Source organism: Scyliorhinus torazame, chromosome 5 (assembly GCF_047496885.1).
Source record: "Scyliorhinus torazame isolate Kashiwa2021f chromosome 5, sScyTor2.1, whole genome shotgun sequence".
NCBI classification, from domain to species: Eukaryota; Metazoa; Chordata; class Chondrichthyes; order Carcharhiniformes; family Scyliorhinidae; genus Scyliorhinus; species Scyliorhinus torazame.
In genome coordinates, this window is record NC_092711.1 from 90,833,489 (window position 1) to 90,859,387 (window position 25,899).

Consider the following 25,899-nt stretch of genomic DNA (forward strand, 5'->3'; position numbering starts at 1 on the left):
TGTGGTCTGTGGTATCTACGAGGATAGAGCCGAGCAGATATAATCAGATTGTTTATTAATCGAGGATATGTTTTTAATATTCCCGTTTCATTTTCTCCCGCTGCTAATTAATTCTTTAAAATATTTTTCATTGCATATCTACTGTTGAGTTTGTGACACTCAGAAATCGATCTCTGTAACTTTTTTCTTCCAAGTAAGGGGCAAGTTAGCGTGACCAATCCACCTACCCTGCACATCTTTGGGTTGTGGTGGTGAGACCCACGGGTCACCGGGAGAATGTGCAAACTCCACTGGGACAGGGACCCAGGAGTGGGATCTAACCCAGGTCCTTGGCGCTGTGAGGCAGCAGTGCTAACCACTATGCCACCGTGCCGCCATTGCCTGAAGTTTGTGTTTGTTCTTTATCTTTTGTGTCTGTGTAGATGCGAAATTCGTGTTTCTTTACTCTTCTTTTGTGTGTCCCGATGTCTTTATAAGTGTCATTGTGTGTGTCAATGAGTATTGATCTGTGTATTTGTGTGTCAGCGCCTGTCTGTGAAATTTGTTTATCTTCTGTCAATGTGTAAATATGAGTGTTTGATTGTGTGTGTTTGTGTGTTGAAGTCTATGTTTATGTATTAATGCCTGTGTTAATATAAGTTTACACTTCACTGCCCAGTAATAAAAGTGTTAATGTGTCTTTATACGTTCAACATGCATGTCAGTGTCTTAATGTTTGTGTCTGGATAAGTGCGTTTGTGTGTGTGTGTGTTTGTTGATGTGTGTATTTCATCATAGAATCATGATCATATAATCCCTACTGTTCCGAACGAGGCCATTCGGCCCATTCAGTCTGCACCGACCCTCCGAAAGAGCACTCTACCTGGACGCATGCCCCTGCCCTATCCCCAGAACCTCGTATCCCCACCTAACGTTGTGGCACTAAGGGGTAATATAGCATGACCAATCCACCTCACCTGCACATCTTTGGACTGTGAGAGGAAACTGGAGCTCACGGAGGAAACAGGAACAAACACGGGAGAACCTGTAAACTCCACACCGACAATCACCTGAGGCTGGAATTGAACCCGGGTTTATGGCGCCGTGAGGCAGCAGTGCTATTTATGCGTTGATGATTGTTTATAACTATCTATTGCTGTGTATTGATGACTCCATGTGTATTCATGTGTGTTCGTGTTAATGTGCGTACGAGTCTGCTAATATGTGTCCACGTGAGACCATAAGTGTGTTAGTGTGGATTATTGTCTCTGAGTGGAATTATTTATGTCATCGTGAAATTGCGCTAATGTACATGTTATTGGTTACATTTGTGTTTCATATTATTCAGTCAGTCTGCTTGTCTCGTTTCATATGTTTGTGAATCTGTGTGGACATGTGGTTGTATGTGTCTGTTTGTGTACATTTGTGTAGCCGCTTGTGTGTGTGGATTTGTGTGTGTATGTGCACGTGTGTCTGTGTGTATAAACGTGTGTGTTTTTTGTGTTTAGGTGCATGTTTGTGAATTGTTGCGCACGTTTGCGTGTGTTTTTGTGTCAAAATATGTGTGGTTCGTTGTGCCTGGGTGTATGTTTATGCATGTGTTTCTATGTGTGTGTCTATGTGTGTGTTTGTGTCTACGTGTGAGTGTGTGTATGTTTGGGTCTGTGTGCATGTGTGTGTCGCGTTTGTGTCTGTTTATCTGTCTGTGTATTTGTATCAGCTGCCTGCAGCTTTTCCAGTTGTGGGTATTATTGATACCGATGTAGAATATGTTGAACTTTCTGCTTCTAAGTGTGTTTTCTTTGAGTTGCAAGCTGACATCAGATGACCTAATGCAAAAATTCAAGGAGATGCCTCAGGAGAGAACAGTGAAAACCCAGGAAGTATTCAATCACCAGTCTGGATTTGGATTTTGGGGAATCGGTCTTAGCAGACGGATAAGAGGAAAAAGGGTGCTAAAAAAAATACATCTTTATCATGATGGTCTTTTAAACCCTTCAGCCAGTAAGCTACTTGACGTCTTGTAATGTCAGTAACTGAGTTCTTAGTCTAGAGAACCGTTTACTTCCAAACTCCCTGCTTGGGGACTGGGAGGATATTGAGTTAATAATCTACCTCTCTCTGGTCAGCAAATTGCCTTTGGGTTCTCCCTGCTGGAGGTGGAGATACAGAGAGTTCACTCATCGCCTTCCTCCTCTTTTGGTCGGGAAAGTGGAGGTAAAATGGGTCAGTATTGCCCCTTTGCTCTCTTTGTTGGGAAGGTGTGGGGACAGTGGGTTAACTAATGCCCATCCCCCCTCATTGTTGGAAGCGGGTATACAGTGGATTAACTCAGCCCCCATCGTCTCTTTGTTGGGGAAGTGGGGGTACAGTGTGTTAACTAATACCCCTCCGCCTCTCTTTGCTGGGGAAGTGGGGGTACGGTGCATTAAGTAATGCCCCCTTCCTCTCTTTGTCATGGAATTGGGTTACGGTGGGTTAACTAATGCCCCTCCCCCTCTCTTTGTTTGGCGAAGTTGGGAGACAGTGGATTGACTAATGCCTCTCCCCCTCTCTCTGTTGGGGAAGTGGGGGGGGGGCAGTGGGTTAACTAATGCCCCTCCCCCTCTATCTGTTGGAGAAGTGGGGAGACAGTGGGTTAACTAATGCCCCTCCCCCTATCTTTGTTTGGGGTAGTGGGGAGACAGTGGATTGACTAATGCCTCTCCCCCTCTCTCTGTTGGGGAAGTGGGGAGGGGGGGGGAGAGACACTGGGTTAACTAATGCCCCTTCCCCTAGCTTGGTTTGGGGTAGTGGGGAGACAGTGGATTGACTAATGCCTCTCCCCCTCTCTTTGTCTGGGGAAGTGGGGAGACAGTGGATTGACTAATGCCTTTCCCCCTTCTCTTTGTTGGGGAAGTGGGGAGACAGTGTATTAAGTAAAGCCCCTCCCCTCCCTCTATTGGGGAGGTGGGGTACAGAGGAATAACTAATTCCCCTCTCCCTCTCTCTGCTGGTGAAGTGGGGGCATAGTGGATTAACAATTTCACTTTCCCCTCTCTTTCACTGAGGATTGTTGGTCCATGTTTCTGTGTGACCCTCAATTCAGTTCCCAGTGGATGTGATACAGCAACTTAAATCTGACATCAATTTTAAAGGAACGGACAATGGGAGAAGCAGGAACACCGAGGACTAAATATGATGGGTTTGTTTGTCTGAAATGGGAAATTGTATGATTTCTTCTCAGAGGGGGGAAAGTCAGTGAAGATATTTTGCTGACTTCTGTTATGAATGAGTTCTGCTCTGTCTCTAACCCAGGGTGTTTCTGAGCTGGGAGCACTGGTTGTATCAGACTTGGGACCGGGACCTGTAGAAATCCGGGTCTCATTAAACCAATTTGATATCAGCCAAGTGGAAGCTCCATTAATTAAGCGGCTGTGCATTTAAATCACAATTGGAGGAAAAATACTTTATTATTTTTATTTCAGTTAGACATGTAACCCATAGATTCTCATTGACATGAATTAACGGTGTCCATCAGAGCGAGGGAAATGTTCACAAAACTGGGTTTACCGCTGGATTTATCAACCGTTCTGTTGATGATCTTCAAGGGGATGGCTTCATGTCCCACCACACAGGAGTAAGAAGCGCCGCTGGCCCACTCCTCCGCTGCAATGGATAACAAGCTGTACATGAAGAAGGAGCTATTGCCGTTCTCCGCCATCACCTCGGTGTTCTTGTAGTTCCCGGGATTCACCTGCATGTCATTGACGGTCCACTTGACGAAGATCTCTCGGGGGGAGAAACCTCTCACTAAGCAGCTGAGGGAGACGAATCTCTGAGCGGAGACGTCTTCAGCCGAGGGCAGGAGGACAGAGACGGACGGTTCCCGCGGATTGGGATCTGCAGAAAATGTACAATAAATGTCAATAAAATGGGGAATTCCGGAGACAATGGAACCGCGGTTTAGATGTGAGAGAAATGTGTTTTGTGTTGGATTTTAAAGGTTTCCATTTCCCACTTTGGGATCTGTCCTGTTTCCCAGCTCGGAGCAGCGGTGGACACAAGCCTTTTCCCTGAGAATTTATGGATGTTGGATATGATGGTTTCAGAAAGTCTACAGCAGGGAAACAGGCCATTCGGCCCAACTGTTCTGTGCTGGTGTATAAACTCCACTCCAGACTCCCCCCACCTTACCCCAAGAGGATTGGAAAACTGCCAATGTAACACCCTTATTCAAAAGGGGAGGGAGACAAAAACAGGTAACTATAGGCCAGTGACCTTAACATCTGTCAGTGGGAGACGGTTAGAGTCCATTATAACGGATCCAATCGCTGAGCATTTAAACATACACAATATAATCAAACAGAGTCAGCACGGCTTCGTGAAGGGGAAATCATTGCCTGACAAATGTATTGCCCTTATTTGAGGTGATAACGAGAAGGCGAGAGAGAGGGGGGCCAGTAGATGTAATTTACATGAATTTCAAAACTGTGTTTAATAAATGAATGTCCTATACCCACGTTTGCAGCTGACAAAAAATAGGTAGAAAGGCAATTGGTGAGGATTACAGAAAATCCACAGAGGGACAGAGACAGCTTTAGTTACTGAGTAAAAACTTGATGTGGAGATGCCGGCGTTGGACTGGGGTGAGCACAGTAAGAAGTCTTACAACACCAGGTTAAAGTCCAACAGGTTTGTTTAGAATCACTAGCTTTCGGAGCGCTGCTCCTTCCTCACCTGAGGAAGGAGCAGCGCTCCGAAAGCTAGTGATTCAGAACAAACCTGTTGGACTTTAATCTGGAGTAAAAACTTGGCAGATGGAACAGAATGTTGGAAAATGTGAGGTTAGACACTTTGGTAGGAGGAAGAACAAAACGGAATATTATTTAGATGGAGAAAGCTGAAGTAACGGGGGAATTTGGGGTCCTCGTGCAGTAACCACAAAAAGCAAGTTCTGCAGGTAACATGGAGACAAATTGAATGTTGACATTTATTTCAATGGGAATCGAATATAAACATGGGGAAGTCTGGCTAAAACTATACAAGGCATTCCCGGAGCGGCCTCCCCAAACAGGCGCCGGAATGTGGCGACTACGGGAAATTCACAGTAACTTCATTCAAACCTAATTGTGACAATAAGCGATTATTATTATTTAGTGAGACTATACCTGATATGCTTTGAATAGTTTTGGCACCCTTATCTCAGGAAGACAGATTGGTTTTGAAGGCAGTCCAGAGAAGGATCACGAAGTTGATCCCGAGTATGGAGGGATTTTCTTATGAGCTGAGGTTAAGTAGGCTGGGTTTTACTTATTGGAGTTTAGAGGAATGAAGGCGACCTAATCGAGACATGAATGATTCTCAGGGACCTTCGTAGGATAGACGCTGAGGGGTTCTTCTCCCTTGTGAGAGCGTCTAGGAGCAGCGAGCAGGATCACAATGTAAGGGTTCGCCTATTTAATAGAGATGAGAAGGAATTTCCTCTCTCAGAGAGTAGTGAAGCTGTGGAATTATTTAACCCGGGGGCTGTAGATTCTGGGTTGCTCAGTATGTTCAAGGTTGAGAGAGACAGATTTTAAATCAGTAAAGGCGTCAAGAGATATGGGGATAAGTCGGGAAAGAGTAATTGAAGGTTATCACATCAGATCAGTCATGACCTCACTGCCGGCTGGACCGGTGTTGATGGGCCCAATGGCCAACGTCTGCTCCTAAGTCTTGTGGTCTATGGTCTCGCTCCATCTAAACCCAATATCACTGTTTTTAATTAATTGTTCATTCATCTGCATATCAATTTCCCCCTTAAACTCTAAATGCCCAGAGTATTTAGTTAGTGGAATTACCAATCAGAATGGACCATAAATACACTGAATGCTAAATACTGACCGCTGCACTGACACTAGAAATAGACACAATGGCTCACTTATTGCTTCAGTCTCACCGCTCACCTATTTTTTTGTGGATTGAAATTCTTAAAGGAGTTGGCAGGTCCTGATGGCTCGCCACACAGTCAAACACAGCCCCACTCAGCCAGGCTTGTGTCGAGATGTTTAATTTGCTGACCACGCTTTCAGTATCTGCCCCAGGCTGGTCGGCAATCTCTGATTTCAGCGGCTTCTTCGCTTCACTCCAGGACACGTTGACTCCATAAGGAGCATTCGAAATGACGCAGGTTAAGGTTACTGTCGCCTCCAATAAGACCTGTTCTATTGGTGGTGGCAGTATTGTTACTGAGGCATCAGTGCAACCGGAAGGATCTGCGAATGAAAAAAGTGGAAATCAACCCAAGTTTGATCTTCAGAATCAGGACAGCAGGATTCAGCCTGAACTCTACATGGGACTAAATCAATTCGAAATAACAACTTCTAATGATCGCCTTCAATCTTCTATACACAATGGAAAACCATATGAAATATGGTCAGTCCCGATACCATGCTAACGAACCAGTGTTGCAGCATTCCCAATGCAAATATTCCATTCCTGATCTCAGGAACGAAGTACTGGCGGCTGATCCATAAATAGGTTGGATGAACTTTCCAACACTCTCCCCCGGAGCTGATATCAGTTAAGTGTTTCAGACACCCACTGCCGCTCAAATATAATCAGCTCAGTTAGCTGCATTGTGACGTACACAGTTCAGTTAGCTCATTGTGACGCTGGATAAAGCTGACATCGAGTCCACCTCACTCACTAAATTACTTCAAATTTGAGGGAAACATTTATTTCTATCCTGATCAAGTCCTGAATGGTGAGCAATCCAAATGCAGCTCTTACATCAGAATGGAACACAAACTACATGGCAGTAAATTAGAAGTTATTCTGTGCTTTGCACTAACTCCAGTAAATTCCTGATTTGGATTAACATCAGAGTGCAGGATGATTTATTGTTTCCTCTGTTTGTGTCTCTTACCAGACGCGGTGATGTTGCGACTTTGGGTGACCTCTTGATGAGTGACCTGGCAGGTATAGACCGCTTTGCTGAACCATTCCCCAGCGGAGACTGTCAGCCGACTGCTCGCTGAGAAGTTCCCGTTCACTTCACAGGCGGGAGAGGTGACAAATCCTGAACCCATGGGTTGTCCATTCTTCAGCCACTTCACCGTCATTGACTTTGAACGGAAATCGTTGATTGAACAGACAATGGTTGCAAATTTTTGTCTTGTGATTTCTTCACTGGAACTCACGGTGAGGAGAACATTTGGAGCATAAATTCTGGGACCTTCAAGAAACACAATTAGCTATTTCTTGCAGAAGAAATTGATAAACAAAATGAGTTCATATGCTTTAAAAATGTTTGTGGTCAATAGACACTAAGCTGGATTTCCCAGGGATCAGGAATATGCAGAGTATTACAAATGAGTTAACTCCAAGACCCTATACAAGATAATCATAGGTTTTCTATTTCTCACAGATTCCACAACACTTACATTCCATTCCAGTGCTCGTATCTGAGCCGCTGTGTCGAACCTCACAGCTGATTTTGCTGCATCCTGGCTTGGTGATGGTTAACTGGCTGCTCAGGGTGTAGGTTCCCTTCTTGTTTCTCACTGACGGGTATTTCTTAACTCCAGTGGTGATCAGCTGCCCATCTTTCTTCCAGGTAAGGCTGGAGATTTCTGGGGAGTAGTCCATCGCCAAACAGCCGAAGGTCACGGAACTATCGGCGTTGTGTTGCTGACAGGAGGAGACCAGGCTGTAGAGAGTGGGCGGAGACGGTGTTGCTGGGAGAGAATGGCCAATCCAACAAGTTAGACACTGGTATTTGTGATTTATAAGTAACCAAGCATTTCATAATTTGACAAGAACTATGAGTTTATCCTAACATTTACCGATTAAATCCTACATCCACATTGAATATTCTATCAGTTATATCATTGAGAATCACCTACGTTTTGTCCCGTCTTTAGAAACTCACATCTCTTTCTCCGTCTCTATCGAAAAAAACACACATTTTGATGTAATCTGAATGGTGTAACTTTGATTGGATTGAACGAGGGGAGCAGAGGGTTTCCCCCATTATTTCAGCCACCATGTGATATAAAATGTAAATGAGGCCATAGTCCCGGAGATTGCTCTCTCCTTCTGAGAGTTGACTGGTGGTGATTTAACCTGAGGGTCACCACACATCAGGCGAGGGGCAAGGTTGAGAATGTGGGTCTTTATGAATAACCTCAGCCGGTGCAGCAATTGAACCCACGCTGTTGGGATCGCTCTTCATCACAAACCAGCCGTCCAGCTAACTGAGCTGTGTACGTCACAATCCAGCTAGCTGAGCTGTGTACGTCACAATCCAGCTGACTGAGCTGTGTACGTCACAATCCAGCTAACTGAGCTGTGTACGTCACAATCCAGCTAACTGAACTGTGTACGTCACAATCCAGCTCACTGAGCTGTGGACGTCACAATCCAGCTAACTGAGCTGTGTACGTCACAATCCAGCTAACTGAGCTGTGTATGTCACAATCCAGCTAACTGAGCTGTGTATGTCACAATCCAGCTAACTGAACTGTGTACGTCACAATCCAGCTCACTGAGCTGTGGACGTCACAATCCAGTTAACTGAGCTGTGTACGTCACAATCCAGCTAACTGAGCTGTGTACGTCACAATCCAGCTAACTGAGCTGTGTACGTCACAATCCAGCTAACTGAGCTTTGTACGTCACAATCCAGCTAACTGAGCTGCGTAGGTCAGAATCCAGTTAACTGAGCTGTGTACGTCACAATGCAGCTAACTGAGCTGTGTATGTCACAATCCAGCTATCGGAGCTGTGTACGTCACAATGAGCTAACTGAGCTGTGTACGTCACAATGAGCTAACTGAACTGTGTACGTCACAATGCAGCTAACTGAGCTGTGTACGTCACAATGCAGCTAACTGAACTGTGGAAGTCACATTCTAGCTAACTGTGTACGTCACAATCCAGCTAACTGAGGTGTGTACGTCACAATCCAGCTAACTGAGCTGCGTAGGTCACAGTCCAGCAAACAATGCTGTGTACGTCACAATCCAGCTCACTGAGCAGTGTACGTGACAATCCAGCTCACTGAGCTGCGTACGGACAATCCAGCTCACTGAGCTGCGTACGTCACAATCCAGGTAACTGAGCTGCGTACGTCACAATCCAGCTAACTGAGCTGTGTACGTGACAATCCAGCTCACTGAGCTGTGTACGTCACAATCCAGCTAACTGAGCTGGGTACGTCACAATCCAGCTAACTGAGCTGTGTACGTCACAATCCAGCTTACTGAGCTGTGTGCGTCACAATCCAGCTAACAGAGCTGTGTACGTCACAATCCAGCGAACTGAGCTGTGTACGACACAATCCAGCTAACTGAGCTGTGGACGTCACAATCCAGCGAACTGAGCTGTGTACGTCACAATCCAGCTAACTGAGCAGTGTACGTCACAATCCAGCTAACTGAGCTGTGTACGTCACAATCCAGCTATCTGAGCTGTCGCTGTCACAATCCAGCTAACTGAGCTGTGTACGTCACAATCCAGCTATCTGAGCTGTCGATGTCACAATCCAGCTCACTGAGCTGTGTACGTCAAAATCAATTTCTGTTAAAAATGTTGTCTCTTCATTTGTATCTTTGCAGATTTGGGAACTTCCCTTTGTTCAAACTGACTGATGCCCCCTCCTCTCTCCATTTCACGACCCCCATTCCCCAAACCAGAGCATAGTGGCTTTGCTTCAAAAATACCTTCGGAATGCACCTTTATATAATTACAATAAGGTTCTACATTTGAGTAATTGCAACATTCTCTAATTTTAGGACCATGCTGGAGTCGGCCATTCAGTCCGTCGAGTCTTCTCCCCCAATCAATAAGATCCTGGCTGTGCTGATTGTGGTGTTAACTCCACATTCCGCCTGTCACTGAGACCGGGCTGTCTGCAATCCCTCCGCACCCCGCCCCGCGCTCCCTGTGCGTCCCCCATCTCTCTGCGGTTCCCGCTGGATTTCTGTACCTTTCTCCTGGTCCCTGCACTTTCGTTTAGCTCTCTGCTCTTTTCCACGGCTCTCTGCGCTTTCCTCCGCATCTCTGCACTTTCTCTCGACTCTGCATTTTCTTCCTGCTCTTTGTGCTTTGCCCAGGTGTGCTGCACTTTTCCCAGTTCTTTGTGCTTTTCCCGGTTCCTGGCACTTTGTGCGGGCTTTTTGAGGTTTTAGCCAGCACTGTGCGCTTTACCCCGATTCTTATCGCTTATCGCCCACTCCATGGACTTTCTTCCGGCTCTCTGCACTTCCCCCGGCTCTGTGCTCCTTCACCCTACTCCCTGCATCTTTCCCCGGCTCTTTGCGTCTTTCCCCGGCTCCCTGCCTCTTTCCCCGGCTCCCTGCCTCTTTCCCCGGCTCCCTGCATCTTTCCCCGGCTCTCTGCACCTTCCCCCGGCTCCCTGCACCTCCCCCCCCCCCCCCCCCCCCCCCCGCGGCTCCCTGCACTACCCCCCCCCCCCCCTCATCCCCCGCCTCATCCCCCGCCTCCGGCTCTCTGCACTTCCCCCGGTACCCTGCACCCCCTCCCCCCTTGGCTCTCTGCAGTTCCCCCGGCTCCCCGAAATCGCCACCACCCCCTCCCCGCCCCTCGCACCCCCACCCCCACCCTGCTCTCTGCACCTTTCCCTTGCTCTCTCCACTTCTTTCCAACTCTTTGTCCTTTTCTACGACTCTCTGTGTGTTCCGCTGCATCTCGGTCTATTCCCCTGCATTTCTGTCCTTTCCCCTGCATCTCGATGCCTTCCTCCCAACTCTGCATTTTCGCCGCCTCTTTGCTCTTTTCCACCGCCTCGGCGCTTTCTCCCGGCTCCGGGGTCTTTCCCCGGCTCTCTGCACTTTCCCCGGCTCCCGGCAGTCCCGTGTCATGCAGCCACATTCGGGCGCCACTCGTCATCAGTTTCGCTCCAGTTCTCCATTCCTCTCTCGTTGCAGCCGCTCCCTTGCCCATTTCCTGGGCATGAGTGAGAGAGGATGAGTGAGTAACTGAGTGAGGGCAGGGGAGTGAGTGCGGGTGAGTGAGTAACCAAGTGAGGGTAGGAGAGTGAGTGTGGATGAGTGAGTAACTGAGTGAGGGTAGGAGAGTGAGTGTGGGTGAGTGAGTAACTGAGTGAGGGTAGGAGAGGGAGTGTGGGTGAGTGAGTAACCGAGTGAGAGTAGGAGAGCGAGTGTGGGTGAGTAACTGAGTGAGGGTAGGAGAGTGAGTGTGGGTGAGTGAGTAACTGAGTGAGGGTAGGAGAGTGAGTGTGGGTGAGTGAGTAACCGAGTGAGGGTAGGAGAGTGAGTGTGGATGAGTGAGTAACTGAGTGAGGGTAGGAGAGTGAGTGCGGGTGAGTGAGTAACTGAGTGAGGGTAGGAGAGTGAGTGTGGGTGAGTGAGTAACTGAGTGAGGGTAGGAGAGCGAGTGTGGGTGAGTGAGTAACTGAGTGAGGGTAGGAGAGTGAGTGTGGGTGAGTGAGTAATCGAGTGAGGGTAGGAGAGTGAGTGTGGATGAGTGAGTAACTGAGTGAGGGTAGGAGAGTGAGTGTGGGTGAGTGAGTAATCGAGTGAGGGTAGGAGAGTGAGTGTGGATGAGTGAGTAACTGAGTGAGGGTAGGAGAGTGAGTGTGGGCGAGTGAGTAACTGAGTGAGGGTAGGAGAGCGAGTGTGGGTGAGTGAGTAACTGAGTGAGAGTAGGAGAGCGAGTGTGGGTGAGTAACTGAGTGAGGGTAGGAGAGTGAGTGTGGGTGAGTGAGTAACTGAGTGAGGGTAGGAGAGTGAGTGTGGGTTAGTGAGTAACTGAGTGAGGGTGAGTGAGTTGGGTGATTGAGGATGTATGAATGTTGATAAGTGGCGGATCAGGGGTGACTGACTGAGGGTAGGTATGTCACCGAGGACGAATAAAGGGTGTGTGAGGGAGAGTGAGTGAGACGCAGAGAATGAGTGACTCTGGGTGAGTGAGGTTGTGTAGTGAGAGTCAGTGAAGGTGAGTGAGCGAGGGTCAGTGAGTGAGGGTGAGTGAGTGAGGGTGGGTGAGTGAGGGTGGGTGAATGAGGGTGAGTGAGTCAGGGGGTCGACTGCTGGTGAGTGAATGTAGTGGGTGAATGAATGAGGGGAAGTCAGTGAGCGTGGGTGAGTGAGGGTGAATGAGTGAGGATGGTTGAGGGACGATTGAGTGAGGGTGGGTGAGTGAGAGTGTGTCAGGGTGGGTGGGTAAGTGAGGGTGGGTGAGTGAGGGTGTGTCAGGGAGGGTGGCTGAGTGAGGGTAGGTGAGTGAGTGAACGTGAGTGTGGGTGGGAGAGTGAGTGAGTGTGAGTGCCTGAATGAGGGTGAGTGAGGATACGTAGGTGTTTGAGGATGAGTGAGTGACGGTAGTTTACTGAATGAGGGTGTGTGAGGGTGGGTGAGTGAGGGTGTGTGAGGGTGAGTGAATGAGAGTGTGTGAGGGTGGGTGAGTGAGGGTCTGTGAGGGTGAGCAAGTGGGCGTGGGTGGGTGACTGAGTGAGGGTGAGCGCCTGAATGAGGGTGGGTGAGGATGGGTGGGTGATTGAGGATGAGTGGGTGAGAGTGTGTGTGTGAGGGTGAACGAGTTAGGTTGGGCGTGAAAGGGTGAGTCAATAACGGTGAGTGGTGCTGAATAAGGATGGGTGAGTGTGCGTGAGGGTGAGAGTGAGGGTGGGTGAGTGAGAATGTGTCAGGGAGGGTTGGTGAGCTGAGGTGGGTGAGTGAGAGTGTGCGAGGCGTGTGAGTGAGAGTGTGTGAGGCGTGTGAGTGAGGGTGTGTGAGGCGTGTGAGTGAGGGTGGGTGAGTGAGAGTGTGTCAGGGAGGGTGTGTGAGTGAAGGTGGGTGAGTGAGAGTGTGTCAGGGAGGGCGGGTGAGTGAGGGTGGGTGGGTGAGTGGTGGTGGGTGAGTGAGTGAAGGGGAGTGAGGGTGTGTGAGTGTGGTTTACAGAATGAGGGTGGGGGAGTGAGGTGTGTGAGGGTGTGTGAGTGAGGGTGGGTGAGTGAGAGTGTGTCAGGGAGGGTGGGTGAGTGAGGGTGAGTGAGAGTGTGTCAGGGAGGGTGGGTGAGTGAGGGTGTGTGAGGGTGTGTGAGTGAGGGTGTGTGAGGATGGGGGTGAGGGTGGGTGAGTGAGGGTGTGTGAGGGTGGTTTACAGAATGAGGGCTTGTGAGGGCGGGTGAGTGGGGGGGGGTGTGAATGACTGAGTGAGGGTGAGAGCCTGAATGAGGGGGAGTGAGGGTGGGTGTGGATGGGTGGGTGAGGGTAGGGAGGGTGGGCGAATGAGTGTGGGTGGGTGGCTGAGTGAGGGTGAGAGCCTGATTGAGAATGGGTGAGGATGAGTGAGGATGGGTGGGTGTTTGAGGATGAGTGGGTGAGAGTGTGTGAGTGAGGGTGAGAGTTAGGTTGGGCGTCTAAGGGTGAGTCAATGACAGTGAGTGTTGCTGAATGAGGATGTGTGAGTGTGTGTGTGAGGGTGTGAGAGTGAGGGTGGGTGAGTGAGGGTGTGTGAGTGAGGGTGTGTGAGTGAGGGTGTGTGAGTGAGGGTGTGAGAATGAGGGTGGGTGAGTGAGGGTGTGTGAGGTGGGGGAGTGAGTGTGGGTGGGTGACTGAGTGAGGGTGAGAGCCTGAATGAGGGGGAGAGGGGAAGGATGGGTGGGTGTTTGAGGATGAGTGGGTGAGAGTGTGTGAGTGAGGGTGAGAGTTAGGTTGGGCGTCTAAGGGTGAGTCAATGACAGTGAGTGTTGCTGAATGAGGATGTGTGAGTGTGTGTGTGAGGGTGTGAGAGTGAGGGTGGGTGAGTGAGGGTGGGAGTGAGAGTCTGCGTGTGAGGATGGTTAAGGAAAGGTGTATCATTGCAGATGGTTGAGTGAGGGTCAATGAGTGACGGTGAGAATGGTGAGTGAGGGTACGTGAGTGAGTGTGGGTGAGTGATCATTCCCAGGTGCTCCCAGCCCATTGGGACGATGTTTCTTGGGATGATTTTCCGCTCAGGCTCAGCTTTCTGTTGCCTGTTGTCCACAGCCGAGCTGGGGGCTCCTCCATTCGGCTCCACCAGTCCCACCTCCTCCTCTTCCTCTCCATCGATCCGGTCCTGATTCTCCACATTGATCAGCTTTCAGTAACACCGGCTGTGTACAGTCAGACAGCAGTGTAGATCACTGGGCAGCTGCTTTAATACTTTCAGTAACACCGGCTGTGTACAGTCAGACCGCACTGTAGATCACTGGGCAGCTGCTTTAATACTTTCAGTAACACGGGCTGTGTACAGTCAGACAGCAGTGTAGATCACTGGGCAGCTGCTTTAATACTTTCAGTAACACGGGCTGTGTACAGTCAGACAGCAGTGTAGATCACTGGGCAGCTGCTTTAATACTTTCAGTAACACCGGCTGTGTACAGTCAGACAGCAGTGTAGATCACTGGGCAGCTGCTTTAATACTTTCAGTAACACCGGCTGTGTACAGTCAGACAGCAGTGTAGATCACTGGGCAGCTGCTTTAATACTTTCAGTAACACGGGCTGTGTACAGTCAGACAGCAGTGTAGATCACTGGGCAGCTGCTTTAATACTTTCAGTAACACGGGCTGTGTACAGTCAGACAGCAGTGTAGATCACTGGGCAGCTACTTTAATACTTTCAGTAACACCGGCTGTGTACAGTCAGACAGCAGTGTAGAACACTGGGCAGCTGCTTTAATACTTTCAGTAACACCGGCTGTGTACAGCCAGACAGCAGTGTAGATCACTGGGCAGCTGCTTTAATACTTTCAGTAACACCGGCTGTGTACAGTCAGACAGCAGTGTAGATCACTGGGCAGCTGCTTTAATATTTTCAATAACACCGGCTGTGTACAGTCAGACAGCAGTGTAGATCACTGGGCAGCTGCTTTAATACTTTCAGTAACACCGGCTGTGTACAGGCAGACAGCAGTGTAGATCACTGGGCAGCTGCTTTAATACTTTCAGTAACACCGGCTGTGTACAGTCAGACAGCAGTGTAGATCACTGGGCAGCTGCTTTAATACTTTCAGTAACACCGGCTGTGTAAAGTCAGACAGCAGTGTAGATCACTGGGCAGCTGCTTTAATACTTTCAGTAACACGGGCTGTGTACAGTCAGACAGCAGTGTAAATCACTGGGCAGCTGCTTTAATACTTTCAGTAACACCGGCTGTGTACAGTCAGACAGCAGTGTAGATCACTGGGCAGCTCCTTTAATACTTTCAGTAACACCGGCTGTGTACAGTCAGACAGCAGTGTCGATCACTGGGCAGCTGCTTTAATACTTTCAGTCACACCGGCTGTGTACAGTCAGACAGCAGTGTAGATCACTGAGCAGCTGCTTTAATACTTTCAGTATCACCGGCTGTGTACAGTCAGACTGCAGTGTAGATCACTGGGCAGCTGCTTTAATACTTACAGTAACACGGGCTGTGTACAGTCAGACAGCAGTGTAGGTCACCGGGCAGCTGCTTTAATACTTTCAGTAACACCGGCTGTGTACAGTCAGACAGCAGTGTAGATCACTGGACAGCTGCTTTAGTACTTTCAGTAACACCGGCTGTGTAAAGTCAGGCAGCAGTGTAGATCACTGGGCAGCTGCTTTAATACTTTCAGTAACACCGGCTGTGTAGAGTCAGACAGCAGTGTAGATCACTGAGCAGCTGCTTTGATACTTTCAGTAACACGGGCTGTGTAAAGTCAGACAGCAGTGTAGATCACTGGACAGCTGCTTTAATACTTTCTGTAACACCGGCAGTGTACAGTCAGGCAGCAGTGTAGATCACTGGGCAGCTGCTTTAATACTTTCAGTAACACCGGCTGTGTACAGTCAGACAGCAGTGTAGATCACTGGGCAGCTGCTTTAATACTTTCAGTAACACCGGCTGTGTAAGGTCAGGCAGCAGTGTAGATCACTGGGCAGCTGCTTTAATACTTTCAGTAACACCGGCTGTGTACAGTCAGACAGCAGTGTAGGTCACTGGACAGCTGCTTTAATACTTTCAGTAACACCGGCTGTGCACAGTCAGACAGCAGTGTAGATCACTGGGCAGCTGCTTTAATACTTTCAGTAACACCGGCTGTGTACAGTCAGACAGCAGTGTAGATCACTGGGCAGCTGCTTTAATACTTTCAGTAACACGGGCTGTGTACAGTCAGACAGCAGTGTAGATCACTGGGCAGCTGCTTTAATACTTTCAGTAACACGGGCTGTGTACAGTCAGACAGCAGTGTAGATCACTGGGCAGCTGCTTTAATACTTTCAGTAACACCGGCTGTGTAAAGTCAGACAGCAGTGTAGATCACTGGGCAGCTGCTTTAATACTTTCAGTAACACCGGCTGTGTACAGTCAGACAGCAGTGTAGATCACTGGGCAGCTGCTTTAATACTTTCAGTAACACCGGCTGTGTACAGTCAGACAGCAGTGTAGATCACTGGGCAGCTGCTTTAATACTTTCAGTAACACCGGCTGTGTACAGTCAGACAGCAGTGTAGATCACTGGGCAGCTGCTTTAATACTTTCAGTAACACCGGCTGTGTACAGTCAGACAGCAGTGTAGATCACTGGGCAGCTGCTTTAATACTTTCAGTAACACCGGCTGTGTAAAGTCAGACAGCAGTGTAGATCACTGGGCAGCTGCTTTAATACTTTCAGTAACACGGGCTGTGTACAGTCAGACAGCAGTGTAAATCACTGGGCAGCTGCTTTAATACTTTCAGTAACACCGGCTGTGTACAGTCAGACAGCAGTGTAGATCACTGGGCAGCTGCTTTAATACTTTCAGTAACACCGGCTGTGTACAGTCAGACAGCAGTGTCGATCACTGGGCAGCTGCTTTAATACTTTCAGTCACACCGGCTGTGTACAGTCAGACAGCAGTGTAGATCACTGAGCAGCTGCTTTAATACTTTCAGTATCACCGGCTGTGTACAGTCAGACTGCAGTGTAGATCACTGGGCAGCTGCTTTAATACTTTCAGTAACACCGGCTGTGTACAGTCAGACAGCAGTGTAGATCACTGGACAGCTGCTTTAGTACTTTCAGTAACACCGGCTGTGTACAGTCAGACAGCAGTGTAGATCACTGGGCAGCTGCTTTAATACTTTCAGTAACACCGGCTGTGTAAAGTCAGACAGCAGTGTAGATCACTGGGCAGCTGCTTTAATACTTTCAGTAACACCGGCTGTGTACAGTCAGACAGCAGTGTAGATCACAGGGCAGCTGCTTTAATACTTTCAGTAACACCGGCTGTGTACAGTCAGACAGCAGTGTCGATCACTGGACAGCTGCTTTAATACTTTCAGTAACACCGGCTGTGTACAGTCAGACAGCAGTGTAGATCACTGGGCAGCTGCTTTAATACTTTCAGTCACACCGGCTGTGTACAGTCAGACAGCAGTGTAGATCACTGAGCAGCTGCTTTAATACTTTCAGTATCACCGGCTGTGTACAGTCAGACAGCAGTGTAGATCACTGGACAGCTGCTTTAATACTTTCAGTAACACCGGCTGTGTACAGTCAGACAGCAGTGTAGGTCACCGGGTAGCTGCTTTAATACTTTCAGTAACACTGGCTGTGTACAGTCCGACAGCAGTGTCGATCACTGGACAGCTGCTTTAATACTTTCAGTAACACCGGCTGTGTACAGTCCGACAGCAGTGTAGATCACTGGACAGCTGCTTTAGTACTTTCAGTAACACCGGCTGTGTAAAGTCAGGCAGCAGTGTAGATCACTGGGCAGCTGCTTTAATACTTTCAGTAACACCGGCTGTGTAAAGTCAGAGAGCAGTGTAGATCACTGGGCAGCTGCTTTAATACTTTCAGTAACACCGGCTGTGTAAGGTCAGGCAGCAGTGTAGATCACTGGGCAGCTGTTTTAATACTTTCAGTAACACCGGCTGTGTACAGTCAGACAGCAGTGTAGATCACTGGGCAGCTGCTTTAATACTTTCAGTTACACCGGCTGTGTAAAGTCAGACAGCAGTGTAGATCACTGGACAGCTGCTTTAATACTTTCAGTAACACCGGCTGTGTACAGTCAGACAGCAGTGTAGATCACTGGGCAGCTGCTTTAATACTTTCAGTAACACCGGCTGTGTAAAGTCAGGCAGCAGTGTAGATCACTGGGCAGCTGCTTTAATACTTTCAGTAACACCGGCTGTGTACAGTCAGGCAGCAGTGTAGGTCACTGGACAGCTGCTTTAATACTTTCAGTAACACCGGCTGTGCACAGTCAGACAGCAGTGTAGATCACTGGACAGCTGCTTTAATACTTTCAGTAACACCGGCTGTGTACAGTCAGACTGCAGTGTGGTTCACTGGACAGCTGCTTTAATACTTTCAGTAACACCGGCTGTGTGCAGTCAGACAGCAGTGTAGATCACTGGGCAGCTGCTTTAATACTTTCAGTAACACCGGCTGTGTACAGTCAGACAGCAGTGTGGATCACCGGGCAGCTGCTTGAATACTTTCAGTAACACCGGCTGTGTACAGTCAGACAGCAGTGTAGATCACTGGGCAGCTGCTTTAATACTTTCAGTAACACCGGCTGTGTACAGTCAGACAGCAGTGTGGATCACAGTGCAGCTGCTTTAATACTTTCCGTAACACCGGATGTGTACAGTCAGACAGCAGTGTAGGTCACTGGACAGCTGCTTTAATGCCGATATAATTTCATTTTCCACAAAACAATTTAGAACTGGGACAAATAACATTCCTGCGACTTAGCGGATTTTCATTTTGCAAATGGGATTTTTGTGCCCGTAAAATTCTTGTCATATTGTGTCAGAGAGAGTGTGTTGTGTTTATTCATTCTTGTGATGGAGGCTCGGCCTGCATTTATCTCCCATCCCTCATTGACTTTGAGAAGGTGCTGAGCTTCCTTCTTTAACCATTGCAGTCCATGTGGTGTTTCCCCGAGTCGGACACATGATGTTGAACCAGCAACAGTGCAGGAACGGTGATATATTTTATAGTCATGATGGCGAATGGTGAGGAGGGGAACTTCCAGTTGGTGATGTTCCCATGTGTCTATTGTCCTTGTCCAAATGGCCGCTGTCATCGGTTTGGAAAATGCTGCCTACGGAGACACGATGGGCTTCTGCTGCGGATCTTTAGATAGTAGACAGGCTTCGGGGAGTCAGAAGATGAGTTTTTCACCGCAGGATTCCTCACCTTTGATCTGTTGTTCTGGCCTCAAAATTTCTATGACTCACCCAGATCACTTTCTGGTCCATGTTAATCACCAGGAGGTTGTTAGTGGGGATTCAATGATGGTATTGCCAGTGAATGTCAAGGGGCGGTGGTTAGATCCGTTCTTACTGGAGGTGGGCATTGCCTTCAATTGGGTGACTTGACTGTTACTTACCACTTGTCAGCCAGAACCGGATAGAGCCTCCATGTTGCTTTATTTACAGGTTTATTTAGTGACTGCACAGTTGCAAATTGTGCTGAGCATGGTGCAATCATCTGCCAACAACCCCTGTTCAGACCTGATGATGGAAAGAAGGTCATTGATGAATAAGCTGGAGATGGTTGGACCTGGGACACTGCCCTGAAGAAGTCTCGCAGTGATGTCCTGGAACTGAGCTGATTGGCCTCCAGCAATGGAATCCATCCACCTTGGTGCTGGTTGTGACTCCAACCAGCGGAGATTCTTCCCCTGATTCCCATCCATTCATTCTTTGGTTGGGCTGCTTGAGGTCACACGTTTCAATGCTGCCTTGATTTGGCGGCACGGCAGCACAGTGGTTAACCCTGTTGCTTCACAGCACCAGGGACCCGGGTTCGCTTCCCACTTGGGTCATTGCCTGTGCGGAGTCTGCACAGTCTCCCGGGAGTCTGTGTGGGTTTTATCCATGTGATCCGGTTTCCTCCCACAAGTCCCGAAAATCCGTGTTAGGTGGTTTGGATATTCCGAATTCTCCCTCTGTGTACCCGAACAGGCGCCAGAGTGTGGTGACTGGGGGCTTTTCACAGTCACTTCATTGCAGTTAATGTAAGCCTACTTGTGACAATAATAATGGTTATTATTATTGATGTTAGTTCAGTCGCTCTCACCTGTGTATCTGAAAGTGTGTGCGTGTCTGAGTGTGTGTGTGAGGGAGAATGTGGGAATCTGTCTGAGAGCCTGTAACTGTGTCTATGTATGTGTCTGCATGCATGCGTGTGAATGCGTGTGTGTGTTTCTGGAGAGATGGATCAAGAGAGTGGGAGAGAGAGAGTACACGTGTGAGTGTGTGTGCGAGAGTGTATCTGTGTGTGAGAGAATATCTGTGTGTGAGAGCGTGATTGTGTGTATTTGTGCGAGCGACAGGATGTGTGTGTGTGTGAGGAGCAAAATAGTGTGCACAGAAGAGAGACTGCATGCGCAAAATTATGTGTGTGAGAGGGCATGCGTGTGAAAGAGTTCTTTCACAAGAGAGCATGTGTGTGAGAGAGCATGTATGCACCAAAGCATGTGAATGAGACAGCATTTAGAGAGCGCGCGTGTGAGTGTGTAACAGACCATATGTGTGAGAGAGCATGAGTGCAAGAGAGCATATGTGTGAGAAAGCATGTGTGTGAGAGAATGTGTGCATGAGACAGCATGTGTGCAAAAGTACATGTGTGTGAGAGAGCATGACTATGAGAGAGCATGTGTGAGAGAGCATGTGTGCGAGAAATCATGAGTACGAGAGAGACCATGAGGTGTGCGAGAGAGTGTGTGTGCAAGAGAGAATGAGAGAGTGTGTGTGGGTGAGAGTGTGTGTGTGAGAGAGAGTGTGTGTGAGAGCATGAGTGTGAGAGAGTGAGTGTTTGAGAGAGTGTGTATGTGAGAGAGCAAGTGTATGAGAGAGCATGTGAGTGAGAGGGCATGTCTGTCAGGGAGCGTGTGTGCAAGAGAGCGTGAGTGTGAGAGATATGTGATTGAGAGCGTGTGTGTGAGAAAGCATGTGTCGGAGAGTACATGGGTGTGAGAGCATGTGTGCAACAGAGCAAGTGTGTGAGAAAGCATATGCGTGAGAGAGCATGTGTGTAAACGAGCATGAGTGTGGGTGAGCAACTGAGTGAGAGAGTGTGTGCGAGAGTGTATCAGAGCGCATGTGTAAGAGAGAGCATGTATGCAAGAGAGGATATATGTGTGAGAGAGCAGGAGTACAAGAGAGCATGTGTGTGCGAGAGGCCGTGTGTGTGCGAGAGGCCGTGTGTGTGAGAGAGCGTGTGTGTGAGAGAATGTGTGTGAGAGAGCGTGCCTGCGAGAGACCATGCATGTCAGAGAGAGTGTATGTGTGAGAGAGTGTATGTGTGAGAGAACGTTTTTGTGTTGGAGAGATGTGTGTGACAGGGCATGTGTGTGAACGAGCGTGTGTGCAAGAGATAATGTGTGCGAGATTGCATGGGTGTGAGTGTGTGTGTCTGTGAATGATTGTGTATGTGAGTGAGATTGGTAAAGCGTGTAAGAGAGAGTGTGTGTGAGAGAGTGTGAGAGAGGGTATTTGTCTGTGAAGAGAGAGAGGGATAATGTGCCTATGTATGTGAGAGAGCCAGTGACAGTCTGTTGGTGTGAGAGGGAGAGTTGGAGAGAGAGAAAGTTGGAGATAGAGAGTATGTAAGAGAATGTGTGTGTGAGGCAGTGCGTGTGTGACCGAGTGAGTGTGTGAGAGAGACTGTGTTTTTGAAGAGCTATTGTGTATGTGAGAGTCTCTGTGAGAGAGAGTGCCTGTGTGTTTGAGGAATAGTCTGGGTTTCTGGGAGAGAGGGAGTGTCTGAGGGAGAAAGAGTGTGCGGATGAGAGCGTACCTAGTGTGTCAAATTTCACTCTGAAACACAGGGGAACGAATCATTCAAACTGATTGATTCTAATTGATAAATGGTCAACTTACGACAAATGAAATTTAATAACCTCTTTGAAATTAAACTGATATTAATTTCAAACTCCCTTCGCCTTTCAGCTATTTCTCCTGTCTGTCTGAACTGGGCAGAATGTATTTTCACTGAGAATGAACACATTAAATATAACAGATTGAGGGGAGTTTCATGTCTGTGACAGAGATCCAGTGTTTGATAAGAAATAAACAAACCAGGAAACATTCACATTGGAAACTGATTACCTGATTTGATCCAATGTCTTTATTAAATACAGTAAGAAGTCTTACAACACCAGGTTAAAGTCCAACAGATTCACCTGAGGAAGGAGCAGTGCTCCGAAAGCTAGTGACATCGAAACAAACCTGTTGGACTTTAACCTGGTGTTGTAAGACTTCTTACTGTGCTCAACCCAGTCCAACGCCGGCATCTCCACATCTTAATTAAATACAATCAACAAAACAATGGAGGCGGGCCACCTCATCAACCGGAGCAAATAAATGTATTGTTTTCTAAATTATTTTCAGTACAATTAACCATTCTCCAATAGCTTTGATATCACACACCAGTCTGCTACTCAATTGTAGCAGTTAATTTATGTTGAATTAGTTAGTACTAATGTCGCATTGCAAGTTATTGCCAATTGTCAATTAGTTTACCTGTCAGCTGATTTGTACTCTATAATATAAATAATAAAACATGGTTCTCTGTAATTCAAAACCTGCTCCTGCCTGAAATTTGATAAATAATTTGGATTTAATTAAATATTAATCTTCAAATTATCGGATGGAATAATTCAGACATGTGTAATATCTCATCTGTTTGTTAAAGCGGTATTCCCGAATTGATAAACTGTTGTAACTCGAAACAATATATATAACAATAAAGTCCTTGGTAGTTTGTGATCAATAAAAATGTTTCCGAGATTTAATAATTCAGGCAATTCGATTAACTTTATTATTGAAAATATTGCTTAAGAAAAGGAGATCCAAATTAATCAGTGCAAAAAGTAATGAAAATAATTCATTCAGACCCCCCACAGCCCTGAAACATTGTGAGAAAATGTAGAAATGTTCTTGTTCGATTTACGATTTAATAAGAAATAAGCTTGAGGCTCAGATATAATCTGTTATTCTATTGTATAATTTGTTTTATTTCTATAATGTTACATTGTGTACAGCACAGCTCTGCGAGACAGGATGTTATTATTATTGCAAAGCTAATATTCTCCTTTTGTAATTAAATTAATCTCTTTGAATTTCAAGCGTTTACTTGTCAATCTCCAGCCCTGTGCCGTCTGAACATTCCTACAATTTAGATAAAATCAGAAGAACAATTCCTGCACTGTCAGCGACTTCCACCTCTGAGAAAACTCTTTATGATTAGATGAGAGACACATATCTGACTATCAAACTGCAAATGACGTTAAAGAAATAATATTGTTGCTGCTGCACAGAAAGAATCTAATAATCGGATACATAAATTGCCAAACTGCAATATTAAACTCCGAATTAAGTAACTGCAAACGTAATCAGAGAAATAAAAAATAATTTAAAAATCCCTTGTGCAACTGAGCCCTGCTGTACAATCGGTATGTTATTATTAAAACAGTTTCAGGCAAAATCACAAACTATTTCCAGCCTGGAAACTTTTCCGGTGATGCTAATGGTGTGCAGAGCACAGCAGAATTGTGAAAGGTGATTAATGATACTAATATAAAAACATCTTTGATTAATATGGAGTTGTATTTCAATTGGTTAAATTATATTAACCAGAAAACGTGTAACCGCTCAACGTCACCGAGTTGAAACAATGCAGAAACAGTGCAGAAACAATGCTGAAACAATGCTGAAACAATTCAGAAACAATGCAGGAACAATGCAGGAACAATGCAGAAACAATGCAGGAACAATGCAGAAACAATGCAGAAACAATGCAGAAACGATGCAGGAACAATGCAGGAACAATGCAGAAACAACAAACCACTTCACAAATTGTACATATTCAAAGTCACCCAGGCACACAATCCCCTCAGCAGGAACCTAACATTTCTAAAACATCTGAATATAGAATCCAGCAAACCAGTTCGCCACCAAATATATGAATGATCAAACTAAATAGAAGTATGGAAGAACAGCAAGGATAGTGTGGAGGTGGGGTCTGTCCAGAATAATATTACAATTTTACCCCATTTTATTCATATTTGACCACGTTTCAAACTTGTTTCAAACATATTTAAACACTTAATGTTTGCAGTAGATGGTAAAAGCTGCAACCATGAGATGTCGCCGAGATGAAAGATTGCAGAAAAGCCAAGCTGTGATTGTAGTCACAAGTTATGTTCGGAAAGAACGTTTTAAACCGTGGTTTAGTTAAAATGTAATTATCACTTTTTAAGAACCATTCTAAAATCCTGACTGTTTTCTACCGACACTCGTGCGTCAAACGTCTTGCTTTCATTCAATCACAAAACATGGAACCGCTCAGTATCACCGAGTATAAAGAATATAGAAACGCCAGCACAGTTTCACAAATGTTACTCATTCAGTCACCCAGACACCATCTACTCAGCAGAAAAACACGAAATCACATCATCGAGGGGTTGAACTCATTTTATGGAGAAGTAGCTCCATTAAGAAACACTTCCAACAAAAACAAACAACATTTCAAGAAAATCTCAATTTAGAATTCACCAAGTCGGCTTTTCATCAAGTGAATGAAAAATTAAACCAAACAGAAATATGGAAGAATATCATCAGCATTGTGGATAAGCAGAAAGTGTTCAATAAATTAACACAGAAACTATAGCATATTTTGTGAATGTTGGGTTCGATTTCTAACACGTGTGCAGGTAAAACGCACAGCCACCAGATGTCACCGAGATTAAACATTTCAGAAGCGCCGAACTTTTTAACAGACACCAGATATTTAAAGTAACCCGGCCACACAGTATCCTCAGCAAATAAACATCAAATCACAACAACCAGGGACTGAATCCCTCAGCAGAACATTTTGTCAAGAGACAGAGTAATTCTATAACCCTTTTCAGCAGAATCACATGAAACATTGCAACAAAATCACAATACAGAATCCACCAAACTCAGATTTCACTGAACAACTGAATTGTTAAAATAGAAAACAATAAAACAAAGTCTGAAATAAAACAGTTCATAAATAATGGAATGGTTCTTACCTGCAGTCACCGTCACCATGGTCCCTTGTCCCCAGTAGCCCATGATGTCACAGTGTCACATTCCCTGGGCAGCTCCGTACAATAACCGGACCTGCACAAAATAGACAGAAATCCACCATTATTTTAAATATTCACAAATCAGAGACAAGGTAAAGTCACGGTAAATTTTCATTAAAATAGAATTGTATTTATGGATATCGCTTGCTGTTCAAAAATGACCTTAATGTTTTATATTTCACAGATCAACACAAGAACATGTTTTTGAAAATACCAACGGTTGAGTGAATAATTGTCACAGATTTTCCATATTAAATCTTATTATTTGGGCAGTGCTGGACATAAATAATTATTTACTGTAAATAAAGTTGGATTGTAAAAGCGAGCACTGACCCAGCCTCAGTTAATTAGTGCTGAGGGGCTTTTTGTATTGACAGTAACTGCTGTGCCAGGTATCACAGTGAGACACAGCGTGTCAAATACTGCGGCAGACTGTTAACTGTAAAATACAGAGATTTAATTTCACTGTTCACTCAAAAAGCTAACTCTGTCTCTTCCAAGTGCGAATCTGTGAGTTATTTCAGCTTGTCCTGGTCATTACATTTATAAAGAGGATCGGAACACTTTTAAACCCTCTGGGCACATTTAGCGTGTCGGTCAACAATGATAAAGTGGAAGATTTTTATACCTTTTTACAAACTAATATTGTGTTTTATTTAAGCCTCATTTACGTTGACAATCCTGCTGTGGCCCTGATGACCAATTTGGACAAACTCTTTCACTGAGGTTTTTGTATGAGGATGTCGCTGTGCACAGCACTGTGACCCACTGCTGTAGTCACAGTGACAGACACCCGCACAAAAACTGCACTCACTCTCTGTTCAGTCCTGCCGCTCAATATTCACTTCAAATAGACGATTACTTC

At 46.5% G+C, this 25,899-nt stretch overlaps 1 gene segment (V, D, J or C); it reads right to left on the bottom strand.

Annotated features, from left to right (window-relative positions):
• Positions 1–3,412: 3,412 nt before the first annotated feature.
• On the bottom strand, positions 3,413–25,059 carry LOC140418922 (Ig heavy chain C region-like). The segment is given in 5 exon segments: positions 3,413–3,861; positions 5,907–6,215; positions 6,869–7,177; positions 7,386–7,679; positions 24,978–25,059. Coding segments are annotated over 5 exon segments (1,347 nt in total).
• Between the last annotated feature and the right edge of the window lie 840 nt (positions 25,060–25,899).